General features: G+C 42.6%; 1 protein-coding gene across 3 annotated transcripts in view; it reads left to right on the top strand.

The window, feature by feature from the left end:
- Positions 1-16,486, top strand: part of epn2 (epsin 2) — a 30,290-nt gene extending 13,804 nt beyond the window's left edge. Inside the window, exons 2-10 of one of the 3 annotated variants that reach the window (XM_028600645.1) lie at positions 1,499-2,328; positions 4,047-4,201; positions 9,895-10,007; positions 10,227-10,331; positions 10,821-10,947; positions 12,325-12,477; positions 12,966-12,995; positions 14,432-14,665; positions 15,478-16,486. In XM_028600645.1, coding sequence (XP_028456446.1) covers positions 1,898-2,328; positions 4,047-4,201; positions 9,895-10,007; positions 10,227-10,331; positions 10,821-10,947; positions 12,325-12,477; positions 12,966-12,995; positions 14,432-14,665; positions 15,478-15,821 — 1,692 coding nt within the window. In that variant the 5' untranslated portion in view covers positions 1,499-1,897 and the 3' untranslated portion in view covers positions 15,822-16,486. Of the gene's footprint in view, positions 1-1,498; positions 2,329-4,046; positions 4,202-9,894; positions 10,008-10,226; positions 10,332-10,820; positions 10,948-12,324; positions 12,478-12,965; positions 13,059-14,431; positions 14,666-15,477 lie in introns of all 3 variants that reach the window. The other 2 variants (XM_028600644.1, XM_028600647.1) reach the window with 2 other exon arrangements.
- The last annotated feature ends 1,168 nt before the right edge of the window (positions 16,487-17,654 follow it).

Raw genomic sequence — 17,654 nt, 5'->3', positions numbered from 1 at the left:
TAAGATTAAGAGATAAAAGTATTGTACATTGTTGATTTAATGGCAGGCAGTATATTCCAGTCTCTCTTTTACGTCCGGGCCACACCGAGTACCTCTGTGTGTGACGGCTACCTTGCTGAAGTGCGGCGCCTTGCATGCGTGTGGCGTCCACACAGAAAGCATTGCTGCTGCAGCGCTGCCTGCCAGCCCCATCTTTCTACACAGAGTTTGGCTTTTGATGATGGCCATCAATGATAGAATGTTTCCTTTCATTATAAACTTCATTTATATTTATTTTAGACTGAAAAAAGGTTAAGAGCCACATGCATTTTCCACAACACGATGCTGCAAATATTTCACAACGAAAGCTTTTGTTTAACAAATGAAGGGATCCTATCCACAGAAACGCCAGAGAACTTTTAATCTGAAACGGAAACGGGAAGTGTTGAGTTAGAAATAAATATGTATACTCTTTGACATGTCTGTCTGTGACATATTTTATTGATATACACATTGGAACGTGAAAGACTGGCTTGGGCGTCATTATAGACACAACTTAAACCGTAGAAATTGCCTGCCGTGTTTTTCATTTAGAAAAATAGAATATATAATTTGTGGCATTTATCCACAAAGCCGTCAACAATCTTCTTTTTAAGTTTTCATTGCATGGATCTTATAATAGGTTCCTACTAGTCTTGTGTTTGCTTTGGATGCATTGCGTTTTCTGCTCCAGTTTCTTGTCCTCCAAGCCCACCCACTGAGCAACTTTACTCTCACGCAGACATCACTGCCCTGAGATTATCTATTATTTTCAACACCCTGCCTTTTTAATTTGCAATTGAGTCATGTTACTGTAAACTCAAGTGAGATCACAAAAGTGGAAACACAATTCTTGGTCACAACACCGTGGCCCTGCATAATAAGAAGGAGGCAGGCTCTCTGTGAAGGCATGGAAATTGCTTATCTAAGCGTGAAAGTATGAAACACTGTTTTATCTAGTTTCAAAAAGGAAGGCAAGTTCAGCTGCTCCTATAAATACAAATTATCTACGCAATCTTACACTTGTTGTGTAGAAATCAGCCAGGATTACAATAACAGCAAGAAACTCTGAGACCCACGACTTTAGCAGATGTTGGGTATTATGTCTTGTAATTTAAATTTAAACGGTGTGACTTTTATTTACACTTCAATGTGTCTCTGTTAAAAGGTAGGTTTAATATTTTATGCTTCAAATGTGGCTACTTAAGGAAGAGACATTTGATTATACAACATGAAGTTTTAGTTTCAGAGAAGCATTTGTCTTAGTGCGAAAACAAATACTCCGTTGTTGGCATATTCAGTAGTTGCTCCGAAAGTGATTAGAACAAGGAAGTGTTTTATGTGTATGCCCTTTTTAGTTTGGCTGTATTAAGAGTCTTTCTCCGTTCTTTATTATGTTACCTGTCCCTTAATTTCTTCTTTTCTTTTTTTTTTTTCTTCTCTTCCTTTCACTAACCTGTTATTTGTCTGTTTGTCCCAGGTGATGGCGTGGTCATGTGTGCAGCCAGCACTGTGTGTGTGGTGATGGTTTTAACAGATGCTGTTCTGGAGGACTCAGGAACACTGCACTGGCCTGGAGAAGCCTCATAAACAAACACACACATACACAACAGACACACACACACGCACCTGTACACAAGATTGACACATACACACACACCACCGCCGTGCCTTGAGAAAGGACACAGGCGCACGGACACGTAACACAAGCTTCACCTGTAGCGCGCGTGCGCACACATTTACACCTTCTGTGTGTGCGTGTGTGTGTGTGTGTGTGTGTGTGTCAGTCTCTACTCAAACATTATTGGTGCCCTAGCTCCTCTCCTGTGTGAGAGCGTGCGTTTTATTTCTCCCCGTCTGTCCCATCTCCGCCGCCACCATGCCGAGCTCCACCATCCGCCGGCAGATGAAGAACATGGTGAACAACTACTCGGACGCCGAGAAGAAGGTCAGAGAGGCCACTTCCAACGACCCCTGGGGCCCGTCGTCTTCGCTCATGTCCGAGATCGCCGACCTCACCTACAACGTGGTCGCCTTCAGCGAGATCATGAGCATGATCTGGAAGCGGCTCAATGACCACGGCAAGAACTGGCGCCACGTCTACAAGGCCCTCACCCTCCTCGACTACCTGATAAAGACAGGCTCAGAGCGAGTGGCGCTGCAGTGCAAAGAGAACATCTTTGCCATCCAGACTCTGAAGGACTTCCAGTACATTGACCGAGACGGCAAAGACCAGGGCATCAACGTCCGGGAGAAGAGCAAGCAGCTAGTGGTCCTACTCAAAGACGAGGACCGTCTCAAAGGAGAGCGGTAAGAGCTTTATAACTCAAATTTGAACGGATACACAGTAGTAGGGCTGGGCGATATGGAGAAAATCAAATATCACGATATTTTTGACCTAATACCTTGATATCGATAGTGTAGTTGATTCTTTCACAAAATATTTACACAATGAGTTTTGATAAATAATCATCAGTAATGTGGATATAATGACTAAGCGGGTAAAGGTAAATAATAGAACAGTCTGGTAAGTTCAGAAAATGACATCACTTTACTGTAATGCAGCCTTTAAAACCAGGAAAAGACAACACTTGACAACAGATATTTAACACAGTAGTTAAAAATCTTAGGCGTCAACTAGGGCTGAAGGATTTGGGGGGGGGCGGGCGAAATGTCATTGCGATTTTCCTGCCAGATCTTGCAATTACGCTTCAATTTGCGATTATTTTTTTTTAAATATCGCACCTTCCCACGATGCTGTTAAATAAAATAATACAAAATGAATGAAAGATCCACTGACAAATGGGACATTTCTGTAAACAATCTGTGATATGTAACATTATCTCAGCATGTACTGTATCTTCTGAAAAAACTGTAAATATAATAATGAAAAGAGGAATAAATAAAAAAAAAAGTCAAATCAAATGTTACACCAAACATTTAACTAAATAATTTGCATTCGATTAATCGCGGTCTCCGCGATTAGCTAATCGCATTCTTTCAAATTGTGGTTCGCCTTACTGTCAACTCGTGTTTATGCATGTAATTCAGGATTTACCAAGTCCTACTCGATTCTGCAGGGTGGGGTATGTCACAGTGATGGAATACCCTTCCCAACAGTGACTTTGCACTTTTGCTTGTCCTCTAAAAGGGCCCCCTAAAAGTCAGTGACTTGAATCATCAATCTAGGGGCCGATGGTTAAAATTTGCATGATGATAATTGAGGCATCAGACTTCATTTGCCCTAATTTTGCTCTGATGCTGAAAGCTAGCGAGGTTGACCATACCGCTCCCGAACCACACCAGACCCTGGCACCGCTTCCTCTTATTAAACAATGACTAGTGCTTTCACTGTGTCCAATTTCATTACTGCTGACCGAGAAGCTTTAATACAAAGGGTCTCTTCAGTACTTTAGGACGCCTTGTGTTTCCACACCTGCTGGTTATAAACAAAGATCTCTAGGACGTGCAAACAAAAGTTACTGCACTTTAAGAAATGGCTACAGGGTTGATGTCTTTCCCAGATTAATAGTCTTCAATTGTCTGCTTCAGTGATTCTCTGTGTGGGCTGTATTTGAAGATATTGCCGAAAAACTGAATTTAGAAAAAAGGTTAAGATGACCCCTGCGCTGGTCTCCTTTTCTTATGCCATTAGTTTCTCTATTTGTTCATCCACCTGTCTTCTTTTTTATAACCCGCTATATCTCAGACAGATCACACTGTGAGAAAAATGAGGGCATTGCATCATTTCCAGATTTATATAACTTGGCCCAAAGAGGGTGCTTCATCATTTGTTTGGCAGCATGTTAAATTCTAATTAGTGATTATCTTGTGGCATTTTTAGAATTAAAACCCTGATTCTCTGGGTGGTTTTGGAAATACAGTAGACTTCAATTTCCCTTTTTTATACCTCGTGCTTATTTTGTCCTTTTGGATGTCACACTAAGGATTAAAAGAATCTTCAGTTAAGTCAAGATGACTGATCATATGCCATTATGTTTTTTTTTTTTTTTTTTTTGTCCCACTAGGTCTCAGGCTTTGAAGACCAAAGAGCGTATGGCCCAGGTGTCCACAGGGAGCACTCAGATGGGTTTTGGCCGAGGCTCGTCTCAGCCCAACCTCTCCACTTCCTACAGCGAAGAGTACGGCCGGTCAGAGGGCTCACCTGCGTCCTACCATGGCTGTGAGTATTGGCATATACAGTAGTTGCCACATAGAGCGTACACAAACGGGGCTTACTCCACATGTTTAATCAACACGTGATACAGCATATTCCATTATACCGTATTGTGTCCCCGATGGTGTAACTTTGGCCTACATCCTGAAACGTGCCCCTCCCCCTGTTCTGTCTCTGGCTTGCAGTCCTGCAGTATGGCTGCATTCCTCAGCGCGCACACACACACACACACACACACACACACACACACACACACACACACACACACACACACAAGAAAGCAGAGTACAACCCCTCCCCAGCTTCTATCATCCACATGACAGAGGAATCTGCTCCTCTTTTCACTGATCCGCTCACTCCTCCAGAGACCCAGTGAGGGTAGAGATGTAGAAACACACAGTGGCAGACAAGAGCAGTGCAACAAGAGATACATGATGGAAAGAAAGAAGTGAATAGAAACTAAACTTAGATAACCTTTGATAAAAAGAGGGACTAGAGCAGAAATGTCTTCTTTTTTTCTTTTTGATCAAGTGTGCAGTGACAATTGTTGGGCTTATTTTCTACAGATGCACATTACTGCCATCTGTAACTAGCATGATCTATTGATTAGTCTGATATCGTCACCGTGCCAAGCTTGGAATATTATCACATACATTCCTCTTGAAGTAATCAATTTAAGGGCTCCTCATACTCTGTGACATATTTGGTGATGAGTGCTCTCGGGTTTCTGTACTTGAATTTTTACTGGCACTTGTTTCTTCTAGTTCCAGTAGCTCATTTGAACAGAAAATAAAAGCAGAGTTCAAACGGATTGAAAGAAAGATGGGGTGTGAGAGGGGTAGAGTTGAAAAGAAACAGAAATCCCTGTCTGGAAATGGGGTAACGCAAAGAGGGGAAGACTGGAGAAGTTGAAATTTAAGAGTGAACCTTGGCCTCTTTTTTTCCTTTCATCCTCTGACCCCCAGTCGTGTGTGTGTCTCCACACGCCTATGGATGTGTGTGTGTTTGTCTGTTACCGTGCTTGTGGTTTGTGCCTGTGTGGATCCTACGTGTTGCATGAAGCGTGTGCTGAGTGTGGGGATCAGAGCCGGAAGCTCCAGCAGCCGAGTCATCAGTTGAGAAAACTGAAGGAGAGAATGACCAATACGAGTGTGGCACGGCAGTCTCTGTGGGCGTTTCCGGGGGGGTGGGGGGATTTTTGGGATTCCACTCGAACTTTCCGAGTATTGTTGTCCAGGCAGGGTGTGAATGAACGGCCATGCAAGTGTGACTGTAGGTGTTAGCTTAGCATATCCCCTCTCTGTCCGTTCATCCTCTTTAGGTTGTCTCTCATCGTCGTGACTGGTGCTCCCTTGTAGAGCTGGGCAATGTATTGATCATATTGATATCTTGATATGAGACTGGATATCGTCTTAGATTTTAGATATCGTAATATGACATAAGTGTTGTCTTTTCCTGGTTGTAAAGGCTACATTACAGTAAAGTGATGCCATTTTCTGAACTTAGCAGGCTGTTGTAACTGTTCTATTATTTGCCTTTACCCACTAAGTTATTATATCCACATTACTGAGGATTATTTGTCAAAAATCTCATTGTGTAAATATTTTGTGAAAGCACCAATAGTCAACACTACACTATCGTTGCGGTATCGATATTGAGGTATTTGGTCAAAAATATTGTGATATTTGATTTTCTCCATATCGCCCAGCCCTACTCCCCTGCCTTTCCGTGCTTCCCACAGAGGTCTGGAAAATGTTTATTTTCACAGATTCACACCAGGTTTCAAACAGCCACTTAATTTTTTATCTAGAGAGACATGGGGATCTGTAAATGTTCTGGTAGTTTGCCGTCAACACCCTGGGATAAAAATCTTATGGCCATTATCACCACATAAATCTACAGAGAATACGAGTGGTCATCGGCCCATTTTGCTTTCTCCAAAACTCTGTTCAGAGCTTGAATTGCATGCCACACTTAGCTTTGTGTGAAGGGTTTTGTAAGCTTAAGTATTTGTTTAATTTCAGTGTGCTTATTTCCTCAGTCAGTAAACGTAGCACCACAGAAAATTAACATGACTAGATAAACAAATGGACTAAACTGCGAACGGTAGAAGAATGGCCCAGTTATTTAGATGCATTTTTCTGCTAGCAGGCAGGGCTGTGTCTGTGAGAAATGCCAAGAAATTGTGATTATCCATATATGGTCCATTCCCACAGTGGTAGGCAAGAAAGTGGTGTGTTTTAGTTGGCTTTGGGTTTTGTTTATTTGTCTCTGTGACTCACAACTGTCAAGTGTTATTGTGTTGGCACTGGCTTAGTGGTCGAAAAACAGTTTAGTAAGCTCTCTTTTGCTTGGTAGTTGTTTTTGGAAAGATTTAAAGAGAGCTCAAGGAAAATATTCCTTTTGATACAAGAATGTAATGGATCTATTAGGGTTGTGTATTGGCATGAATCTGGCGATACGATACGTATCACGATACATGGGTCACAATTCAGTATATTGCAATATTTTGATACTGTAAGGCGATATATTGAGATTTTTTTAAAGTATAATTTTAGAAAAACTAATATTTAAAAAAAGACAGGATGTTCATAAAAGTCAAAGAAGTTCTGCCATTTTGGGATTGTGATTTACAGATTCTTAGTGAGCTAATTTGTATATGCTAAAGTCGGCCAAAGTTCAGCCGTAGCTACATTGTTAGCTTCTAGCAAAAAGTCAGGCACTGTTAGGCAAGGAGTGGTGCGTCTCAGCATAGCCATCTAGCGGTAGGGGGTTTAAACACAACATAAACTTGAACCACTGTCTTACAGGAATATTTTTGAACGTAAAAAAAAAAAATCGATATTGCCTTTTTTGAAAATCTATACAGTATTGCAAAATAAAATCTCGCAACACTTACACCCCTAGAATCTATCAAACATGTTAATGGAAGATATGGTTGGATGTATAAGACATCATTTTTTTCTGAGCATCTGTAAATAAATGTACCCTTCTGCTGCTAAAGATTGAGGCTTCCGTTTATTTTTTTAAACGGCTGAATGTCCTCCACAATTTCACATATAACCTTATCGTTCCAGCATATTTTGCAGGGTTACATTGTCTCTGTATAGGCTAGTACCACTGTGTTCCCTGTCTATTTAAGGCAGACACGTAGGCCATGACTTAAGGCCCACCAGCTAACCAAACACACCTTTACCACTGGTACCTCTGGTCACTTTCCCTGGAGAGAGACAGCCTGGAGACAGATCTCGGGAGACTTGGGTTTAAGGAACAAGTTAATAAGGCAGGAAAAGAGCTAAGAAGAAGTGAGCAACATGCAAGGAGGGAGGAGAGGAGACAGTGACTCAGATCTGAGGCTGGAGTTTGAAGACAAAAGCAGTGAATTCATAATTAGGAATATGTATGTTGGATTAGAAGTCATGTAGAAAATGAGGCTGTAATGCTGCTACTTAACCAACACATAATAGGCTTATAGGACCGTTGCTGTCGGGCAGAAACTACGCATCTCCATATTTCGTCATTTTAATTTCTTTTCATGAATCAATGCTCTTGGTCACCCTTTACATCTGTCTGTGGGTTTAACAAATATTTAAACAGTGATGAGGCGATTTCATCTGACTTTGTCTAAGGTAAAAAGCGGAATAAAATCTTTTAAAATGTGTTTTTTTTTTTTTTTTTTTTTTCCTTTCTGAAAAGCAACTGTTGCAAGGTTTTTGCCAGACTGCGACGGTATGTTGTTATCTGGACATATCTCCAAATTATCCCCAAATGATTAAGTGTCAAGTTGGCAACAGCTTTCTTCAACCATTTCAAGGAAGGCCAAGCCTTTTACCTGTGAAAGGAAATGTTACGAGTATTCCTTTTTAACGAAAGCATTGTTTTTCTACCATTTCCTCATCATGGAAACATTTTGATGTGGCAAATTTACTCTGTATTTATGTTTATGTGACGTCTACTTCCTGCAGACGTTTTGACAAGGCAGGAGGAGGCTCGTCAAATAGTGAAACTAACCTTCAGTGTTTTTTCCGGGTTATATCTGTGTCAGTGTTGTTGTTTTGCCTCTGCATTAAGGCCTTTTACGTGTCTTTCTTTAACCACTTGCATTCAGAACAGCTATCAACATAATGTAACACCATACACAAGATCATCATGGTGTTATGATTATCCAGTGAGTATTTGTGTGGGAGTGTCCACATCAGCAGCAGGGCATGTCATGGCCGGTCTTTGTTGAAGGCCAAGCCTTTTACCTGTGAAAGGAAATGTTACCAGTATTCCTTTTTAACAAAAACATTGTTTTTCTACCATTTCCTCATCATGGAAACATTTTGATGTGGCAAATTTACTCTGTATTTATGTTTATGTGACGTCTACTTCCTGCAGACGTTTTGACAAGGCAGGAGGAGGCTCGTCAAATAGTGAAACTAACCTTCAGTGTTTTTTCCGGGTTATATCTGTGTCAGCGTTGTTGTTTTGCCTCTGCATTAAGGCCTTTTACGTGTCTTTCTTTAACCACTTGCATTCAGAACAGCTATTAACATAATGTAACACCATACACAAGATCATCATGGTGTTATGATTATCCAGTGAGTATTTGTGTGGGAGTGTCCACATCAGCAGCAGGGCATGTCATGACCGGTCTTTGTTGTTTGGAGGCGGAGGGGGAAAAAAAAATTAGGCAGGCAGAAGGATAGAGACCATGTTTATTATTTAAGTTGGAGAATAAGAACGACAATAAAAATTTAGAGGAATCGTTTGGCCCAAAATCACAACAAAACATTAAGATTACATTTTCACATCCCATCTTTTCACTGCCTCCTGTTTATAATGTTTAAAACAGCTTTGTATTTGACAAATTTGCACAGAAAACATTAAACCCAAAACCTACCTTTTGGTCCAACCACAACTAGATGTCACGGTGTCTTTTCATCACCTCCCACGCCACGGTTCCCACGTTTCGAAACTCAAAGACACACAGTCCCACTTTGAATTCAAGAATACTAGTCTACCTTAATGAACATTACCTTTTGGCATTGTAACTTCCTTCACCTGGCCTGTGTGGTGTGTGCGTGTCTGTGTGTTTTTTTTGCGCACGTGGCCTGATCTAATCCAATAAGCTGAATTCAGGCTCACTGAAGGCTTCTAATCACACACACCAACACACAATGTATTTTATATATACAGTACAAAGCGGCTCACGGCATCCCGGTACTGTCATCACAAATACAGCATTATTTATTTACATTTATTATTCGAGCATTCACAATCGGCAACAAGTTGTGGCGCGTAGATCAGGTCTGATCTGGTTAACAGCTCGGTCTGTCTGTCTATCGAGTCCGCTCCATTTCAGTAAAGCTAGCTTACAGTTATCATATGCCAAAAAGTGTTAAACCACTTGTCAGCATACAGTGCTTCTACTGTTTTTTGTTTGTTTGTTTGTTTGTTTTTTTCCTCTGGAGGATCGCGATTGAAAAAGGTTGAGAACCACTTTACTAGACAACACTGTGTGATATCTATTTATGCGATTGTAATTTTTACACCAGGACTTGATTTTGGACTATTAACCTAGAGAAGCTCCATAGCCAGTGACCCTATTTTTCCGTATTATTATTATTATTATCATTATTATTATAGTATATACAGTTTGTGATGGAGTCCCATGTGGCAGTGATGTTAACCTACGTTCTGAATGTGTCTGCCAGCCACGTCTCCCAACGCGGGTTCAGAACTGGAGCAGGCCAGACCTCAGACCAGCGGAGAGGAGGAGCTACAGCTGCAACTGGCTCTGGCCATGAGCAGAGAGGCTGCAGAGCAGGTACATAACGCACAAACGCACATACATTGAAACGCATGCTAATGGGCTGGAGCATGAATCCATGCTTGTCATTATCTGTTCTTGCCGTGTTTGAAATGTGCAGATAGTTTATATTACATCTGTGGATAACCAGCTTATTTTAAGATTTCAAAAGATGCTGAACTGAGAGAAGTTGTATATGTGCCGCTTGGGCTAACCGGGCTCTTGGTGTGTGTTTAGGAGGAGCGCTTGCGCAGAGGGGACGACCTAAGACTACAGATGGCCTTGGAGGAGAGTAAGAAAGGAGGTCCAGAATCGGCAAAACTGCCCAAGAAGAAGAGAGAGGTAAAATTCACAAACCCATAGATGCTACAATGACTGAATGTTATTCTGTTATAATGACCACGCTCATGGAAACAAACAGTCGCTTCTCTCTGTCCTCTTTTTCTGTCTGACACTTTGCTGCTTCATGAGCAGTAATGAAACTACTACCTGGCAGCAGACTACCTAGTTTACTCATCATTATTCTGCCTGAATAGCTGGCTGCCTGGAGTTTGAGGGCCCGCAGAGCTAAAGTGAAGAAGTACAGCTGCATGACCAAGGCTCATGTTTTTATTTCCGCACATAACGACATGACCGCCATCGGTATTTTTGAATAGTATTTGTGCTGTAGAGGATAATGGCTGACCAACAGGCGGTCCTTCCCAACGTTTTTCCTCCTCATCCATTCCCTCTCTATCTTTACTCTCCATTCTTCTTCTTTTTCCTCTCTGTCTGCTTTCTTTGTTCTTTTTTTCCCCCTGTCTCTCGGTCACTTTCTCTGTCTCTTTCTAGCCACAATCATCTTTAATGGATCTGATGGATGTCCCTGAGCCTGGTGCCCGTGCTGACCCCTGGGGGGCCGGAGTTGGAGCCGGGGTTGCGGCAGCCTCTGCTTTAGAAGACCCCTGGCACTCTTATGGTATATACACATACACTCTCTTCACTGGAAATGGTCATATGAGATGATATCGACACACAGACACACTTTTTTTTAGTATATATTAGTATATAGAGACAGTTTTTCTGTTTGTGTCGTCTCTGCTCTCCACCTGCAGCTCCTATGACTGTGACTCTTTGTTAAATAGGAATGCTGCTCCACTGGCTCAGCAGCATTACTGCATAGAGAGGAGGGGAGGAGGTTAGAGGAAGATATCATCAAGGAAATTAGTGTGGAGAGGCAGGGCAAAGAGGTTGTCAGTGAGTTTGAAATGTTAAAGGGTAACTACAGGTTTTTTTTTCAACCTGGACCCTATTTTCCTATGTTTTTGTGTCTAAGTGACTGATGGGAACGACAATCTCTAAAATTGGTCCAGTATTAAGCAAGATCGCTGCAGTCTGCATCGGCGAAACAAGCTACAATGTATGTTAATAGGGCAGTCGTCCTGCTTGTATTTACCTTCATGAAAGTGCTTATTTTGCCACAGACAGACTCAGATTAATATTCTAAGTGTATGACAACATTATAGAAAGGATCCCTTCACAGATAGACCTTTAAAAACCTCTTTGAGACCTTTTTGTTTAACCAGAATCAGTTCTGAAGTTGCTAGCGCTAAACCCACCAGACTCCATTAAAAAAAAAAAGCAATAATTTTAGTGCGTATAGAGCAAACAGATTTTCACATGTAAATCTGTAAACTGTGTTCACTTCAACCAAAATATAGTTGTGATGTTGTACAAATGGAAAGAGGATCCAAAACGGCTTTTCATAGTTTTATTTAGTTTCTGTCGACTTTGAATGAAGTGTATTTTACGATGCTAAAATCACAGTTTTATTTACATGGAGTCTGGTGGGTTTAGCGAACGCAATTTTGTGGATGTTTTTTATGTTAAAAAAAATAAAAAAAAATAAATCCTTTCCATAATGTTGTCGGACCTGTGAGAGCCTGTCGGTGGCCAAACGAGCACTTTCGTGAAAGTAAATACAGGCTGGACAATTGCCCCATAACTTACATTGTAGCCTGATTCGCCGCTGCCGACTGCAGCGATCTTGCTTAATACAGGACCAATTTCAAAGATTGTTGTTCCCATCAGTCACTTAGAAAAAAAAATTGGAAAATAGGGTTAAACTAACAAACAACGGTAGTTAACCTTTAAAGGGGGAAAGGAGAAGGACAGATGAGCAGTAGTTTTAGAATGGGTCAGATCAAATACACCTGCTATCAGAACCTGCATGAAACCACTTATCTTTATTTTACCTTTCTCCTACTCTCTTCCTCTGTCCCTCCTCCTCTTCCTATCCAACTTGCCCTTACGTTTTGCATGCTTCATCCAACCCTCATCCTCCCCTACTCTCCAGGGTCTGCACCTAAGCCAACAGCCCCAGTGGACCCATGGGGTGTTACTCCTTCTGTTCCACCCATGAAGAGTGCTGATCCCTGGGCATCAAACTCTACTCCTGCCGCTGACCCCTGGGGCTCCGCAGCCGCCCGCCCCAAAACTTCCAACACAGGTGACCATCAGGGGAAGAGTAGCGTTTTTATTTAATTTTTTGGGGTTTTGTCCACAAGTATCAGTTACTAGGGCATTTACAAAATTCACCAGTCAACTGTACCTCCACCATAGAGGTTCATTTTTTTCATCAGTCATTGTCTGGGAATTATGTATTAGAGGCTAAAAGATATTTGGAAAATCGTTAAGTATTTATGGACGTTTGCACTATTTGAGTTCTCTCTATTTTAAGAAATGGAAAAGATTTCTAATAAATGGCTGGCAAGTGTCTCAAAGACCTAACTGCTTTGTCAACTGGGCAACATACAGCACACAACAAATGCTTATATACATCTGCATGCTTTCACTTGTTTTTTGTTCCCCTTTGTTTGTGTTAGTTGACCAAATTATCCATACTCATTAATTCTTGTATGGTCTGTTTCCATCTGTCTATGTATGTGTCTGCTGTGTGTGTGTGTCTGTGCGTGTGTGCGCGTTGTCCCCTTTCAGGTAGCTTTGACCTGTTCAATGCATCCAACGGTACGTCTAAAGAGGACTACTCAGAATTTGACAGCCTGCGCTCTTCCTCCTCTGTCCCCACTGGTACTCACCCTTGTCTTTGTCTCTCTAATGACACGGAGTCTGTGTTGTTTTCCCTCGGTGTTTTAAACGATGCCTGTCTGCAGATACAATGTCTCTGTGGGGCAAAGGCACCCACATGTCTTTGTCTTTGTATGTAAATATCACCAGACCTGAGCAAAGACGGTGTTAACACCACTGGAGTCATGTTGTTGGATGATTTTTCCACTGCAAATGCAATCCAATGATGCAGTAATCCTATCAAATGCTGTAAAAATATCAGTTTGCTCTGGTTTGGTCCCATATCACTGTGGTGCAATGTGATGCAGCTTTTATGTGTTTATTACTAAATCCATTATTAGACCTGGGCCATTCAGTTTATGGAATCCCTTTTGTGATCCGTTTGGTTCATCTGAACCAACATGTTCCAAAATTTTTGAATTAAACCCATTCACAACTCCATTCAGGTTGGTATGTGAGGGGGGGGTTCCAGTGAACCGTTTGGCACAGGTCTTGAGTGTTTTTCCCTATGTGGTTTGGCAGTCTCTGGGTGTGGGAAAGTGACATTGGTGTCGGAGTTTTGCTCCAGCTCAACACAAACAATTCTGATACAGTCAAGGACTCAAGGTGAGAAGGAACATAAACACAGGCGTACAAAATGACTTTTCCCAGAAGGGTGGAGGACACACAATCCAGTGATGTTAAGGATGAGCTGCAGGATGAGTTGTAGAAATGTTACTAATTGAGTCAGCTCTGGCTGAAATCTGTAGCATTTACGGGACTCTAATACACACTAGGCCTGTCTGATCTTATCATGGCTCTGATGCGTCTCAGTTGCTGTTCTGAGAAGACCTTTTACGTTGCTGCTGCCATGCTGGGTTTTTGCGTTTTCATGTGCGAGCGCATTAATGAATGTCTCTTCTGCTGTCTGCCTGCTGCCGCAAAAAAAAAAACAACAGCCAGGCTGTCTGCCATTGATGGCCTCTCATAAAAGCATCTATTGATCATTTTATTACATAAACTCAATTTTATTTCATGCTAAATTTCAGCGTAGGTGCTCATGTACAGGTGGGCGCTGTGTTTGGTTGTTCTGGGGGGGAGGGGGGCTGACAAGTGAGAGCAGAAACTGAGGATATCTTTGAATAAATCTTTAAATATCTATTAGACCTTTTTATAACGCAAAATGTGAGTGTATTTAGCAGTTCAGTATTACAAATACAAACAAACCTGTCACGTACTCTGTTCTCGTGTGGTAATTACAGACTTATAAAGACCTCTGCAGTTCAAGACCAGAAAAGAAATCTTGTCCTTCATAATGTCTAAGTGTTTTATTTTGTTCCCTCAAAGAGAAGTTCAGTAGCAGTTTTTCACCAAAACAACTGGTCTTTGTTCGGCAGGTGATGGGGGCGTAGCATCCTCTCTCCCCTCCCAAGCCAGTCTCGCTAGCAGCAGCAGCATGGACCTCTTCGACTCCCTGCCCAGCTCCCTTTCTATGTCTGCCACCACAAACCCGACTAGAAAGACTCCGGAGTCCTTCTTGGGTCCCAATGCTGCCCTGGTCAATCTGGACTCCCTGGTGACCAAACCAGCCCAGCCTGCGCCAGTTGTCAACCCATTCTTGGCTTCAACAGGTGGGGGGATGAAAAAGAAAATATGAGGAGGTTGTTTCCAAAACTTGAAATTTGGGCTGGGCAATATGGAGAGAATCGGATATCGTGATATTCTTGTCCTAATACTTCGATGTCGATATTGTGGCGATATTATAGGGTTGACAATTGGTGCTTTAACAAAATATCTTCACAATGAGATTTAAGATAAATAGTCTTCAGTAATGTAGATATAATGACTAAGTGGGTAAAGGTAAAAATAATAGCAGAACTAGAACAGTCTGGTAACACAGGATATTACATCACTTTACTGTAATGCAGCCTTTAAAACCAGGAAAAGACAACCCTAAAGCCATTTACGATATAAAATCTAAGACGATATCTAGTCTCATATCACGAATATCAATATAATATTGATATATTGCCCAGCCCTACTTGAAATGTTCCTACTCAAAATGATAAGATAACAGTGTGCTAGCCAGGAAGTGTGGTTGGTAAGACAAGAGACATGGACATCAAGGTACAGGTCTGAACACACACAGGCATACACACCCATCTGCACAGATTAATGTTGAATCATTGACCATGTCCCGTCTATTCCAGCAGTAAACTCCGAGGGCAGAGAGATGAATCATGCCTGATTCAATTCATAAAATAATAGTATTACTAGGAGGAGGATAGTTTTGAAATAATATTTTAAAATAACAAGAATATGAAGATTTAGTTCTATTTATCGCAATAATATTCATCTCATTGTAGAGCCCAACTCAACTTGTACTGTACACTGTGCTGGTACTCTGTGAGCTCCAGGTCATTCGTTTCCTTCCTCTGTTCAGGTGGCTCTGCTCCAGCTCCTGCTCCAGCTTCAGCAGCCCACGCCAACCCCTTCCAAGTGAGCCAGCCAGCCCCCCCGACCCTCAACCAGATGCGGGTGAGCCCCATGCCCGCCAGCTTTGGCATGGCCGAGCCCATGGCCATCTCCTCGGGGCCTGCTCAGCCCATCACCATGGTCCCCCTGGCAGGCATTGCCCCCATGGCCCGTGCCATGCCCGGGATGGTCGGAGGTGTGGGGATGAGTGCGGGGATGCCGGGCTCCATGTCCTTGCCCCAGCCCCTGATGAGCATGCCGCCCCAGGCCGGGACGCAGCCCACGGGAACCACCAACCCCTTCCTTTTGTGAGGGGGTGACCGGGGGGGGGGGGCGACTTTCCCCATAGTAACACCTCCTCTCTCTCTCTTACTCTCTCTCTCTCTTCCACTTTGGCTCCTTAAGAAGCTTCAAAATGAACAAGGAGATATCTTATCCCTTCTATCCCTTCATAACCAACTCCTAGCCAGGTCGTAGTCCCAGTCTGACCTCACCCCCCACCTTAACACACTCCTTTACTCCTTCCTCCTTTGTCTCAATGCTACAAGCTGCCTAGTCCTGTGTGCTCCATATTGATCCGACGATGGTGTTGATGACCGCGGAGAGTTTTAATCTGTCTACGGATTTAAACAGTAGCGGTGGTGTTTACAGTCTTTCCACAGAGACAGGGCCCCTCCTCCCTGTCTCTCATTCACTCGCCTCCTCTCCCTCACTTCTTCCCTTAGGACTGCTCTGTTCTTCTTCTGTGGTGGAGTGACAGGAGAGTCAGACCATACTAACGCCAGGATCTTATCTCTTCACTTGAGCTAATCTTTTATAAGCCCTGCGTGTGTGCGTGTGTGTGATCTCAGTACTTTTACCCTGTATATTCCAGTGGGTTTTACTTATACACACTGGAGTACGGATGAGAGAGTGAGTGAGTGTGTGTGTGTGTGTGTGTGTGTGTGTGTGTGTGTGTGTGTGTGTGTGTGTGTGTGTGTGTGTGTGTGTGTGTGTGTGTGTGTGTGTGTGTGTGTGTGTGTGTGTGTGTGTGTGTGTGTGTGTGTGTGTCTAAGCAGGGATTTTGCACAATTTTATGTCTATTTTCTTTTTTTTTTTTTCTGTCTGCGACTGTTGGGCTCACCGTTACACCTTAGCGTAGGGAAGGAGGCTAGCCGCTAAAACGGCTTAAACAACACACAGCCTCAGCTCTCGGTACCACTCGGTCACAACTCTCGTCTGGTCACTTCCTGTCAACTTGGACCTTTTTCCGATCCTCCACGTGAACTTTGACCCTCCCGTGGTCACGGGATTAACAATGAACATTTATCAAAGGGGGTGAACCCCTTGTCCTAGGGGTTGAAAAGATGTGTAAACGCAATTTCTGCCAATGTGTGTGCGCCCACACGCAGGTGTACTGTTAACGCTTGGATACTAACGGCCACACGTTGATGCATTTGTTACTAAGTCTCCCCCAGTGTGCGTTTAGATAAAAAAAAATTAAATACATGAACTGTGATGGCATCGGTATTTTGCTATCGGAACATATATGGATGCACTGAGGCATCGTGGGACAGTTTTTCTTCTTTTTAGTTTGTTTCTAGGGTCAAAGGGAAAAGGGTGGGTTGTGTGTGCGCACACAGTTTGCATGAGAGATACGTGTAGCTTCCAAGTGTACTTTAATGAGCAGGTTTTCCATTTCTCACTCAGTCACTAGAAACCGACTTAGAAACGGCTTTAGGTAGTTTCTGAAGTGCAAGTAAAAACGGGGGAATAATGTAGACATCTGCGTGTGTGTGTGTGTGTGTGTGTGTGTGTGTGGGGGGGTGTGTGTGTGTGCTTGCATGTGTTTTTTGTGCAACCATATATCAAGGAGTGTTACTATGGTGACAGGGTTGCCGAGCAAGCTCTGGGTTTAAAGAGCAAGTCAACCGCTCGGCATCATGAAGAGAGTTTACCTCCAAGTGGATTTACTGTGGCTAATCTATGTACAAGAACATTACTGGGTGGACACACACACTCTCGCACACACTCACACAGGGCAGTTCCAGGATCAGTCTATTGATAGCACAGGGAATCCCGCAGCAAACAGTGAGACGTGTCATGTAAACAAGCCGTTGTTCATTTTGTTGGTCACTTTTTTGTTGTTATTTACTAATTTAGATG

Source organism: Perca flavescens, chromosome 15 (assembly GCF_004354835.1).
Source record: "Perca flavescens isolate YP-PL-M2 chromosome 15, PFLA_1.0, whole genome shotgun sequence".
NCBI lineage: Eukaryota > Metazoa > Chordata > Actinopteri > Perciformes > Percidae > Perca > Perca flavescens.
This window is presented reverse-complemented; position numbering and strand designations above follow the sequence as displayed.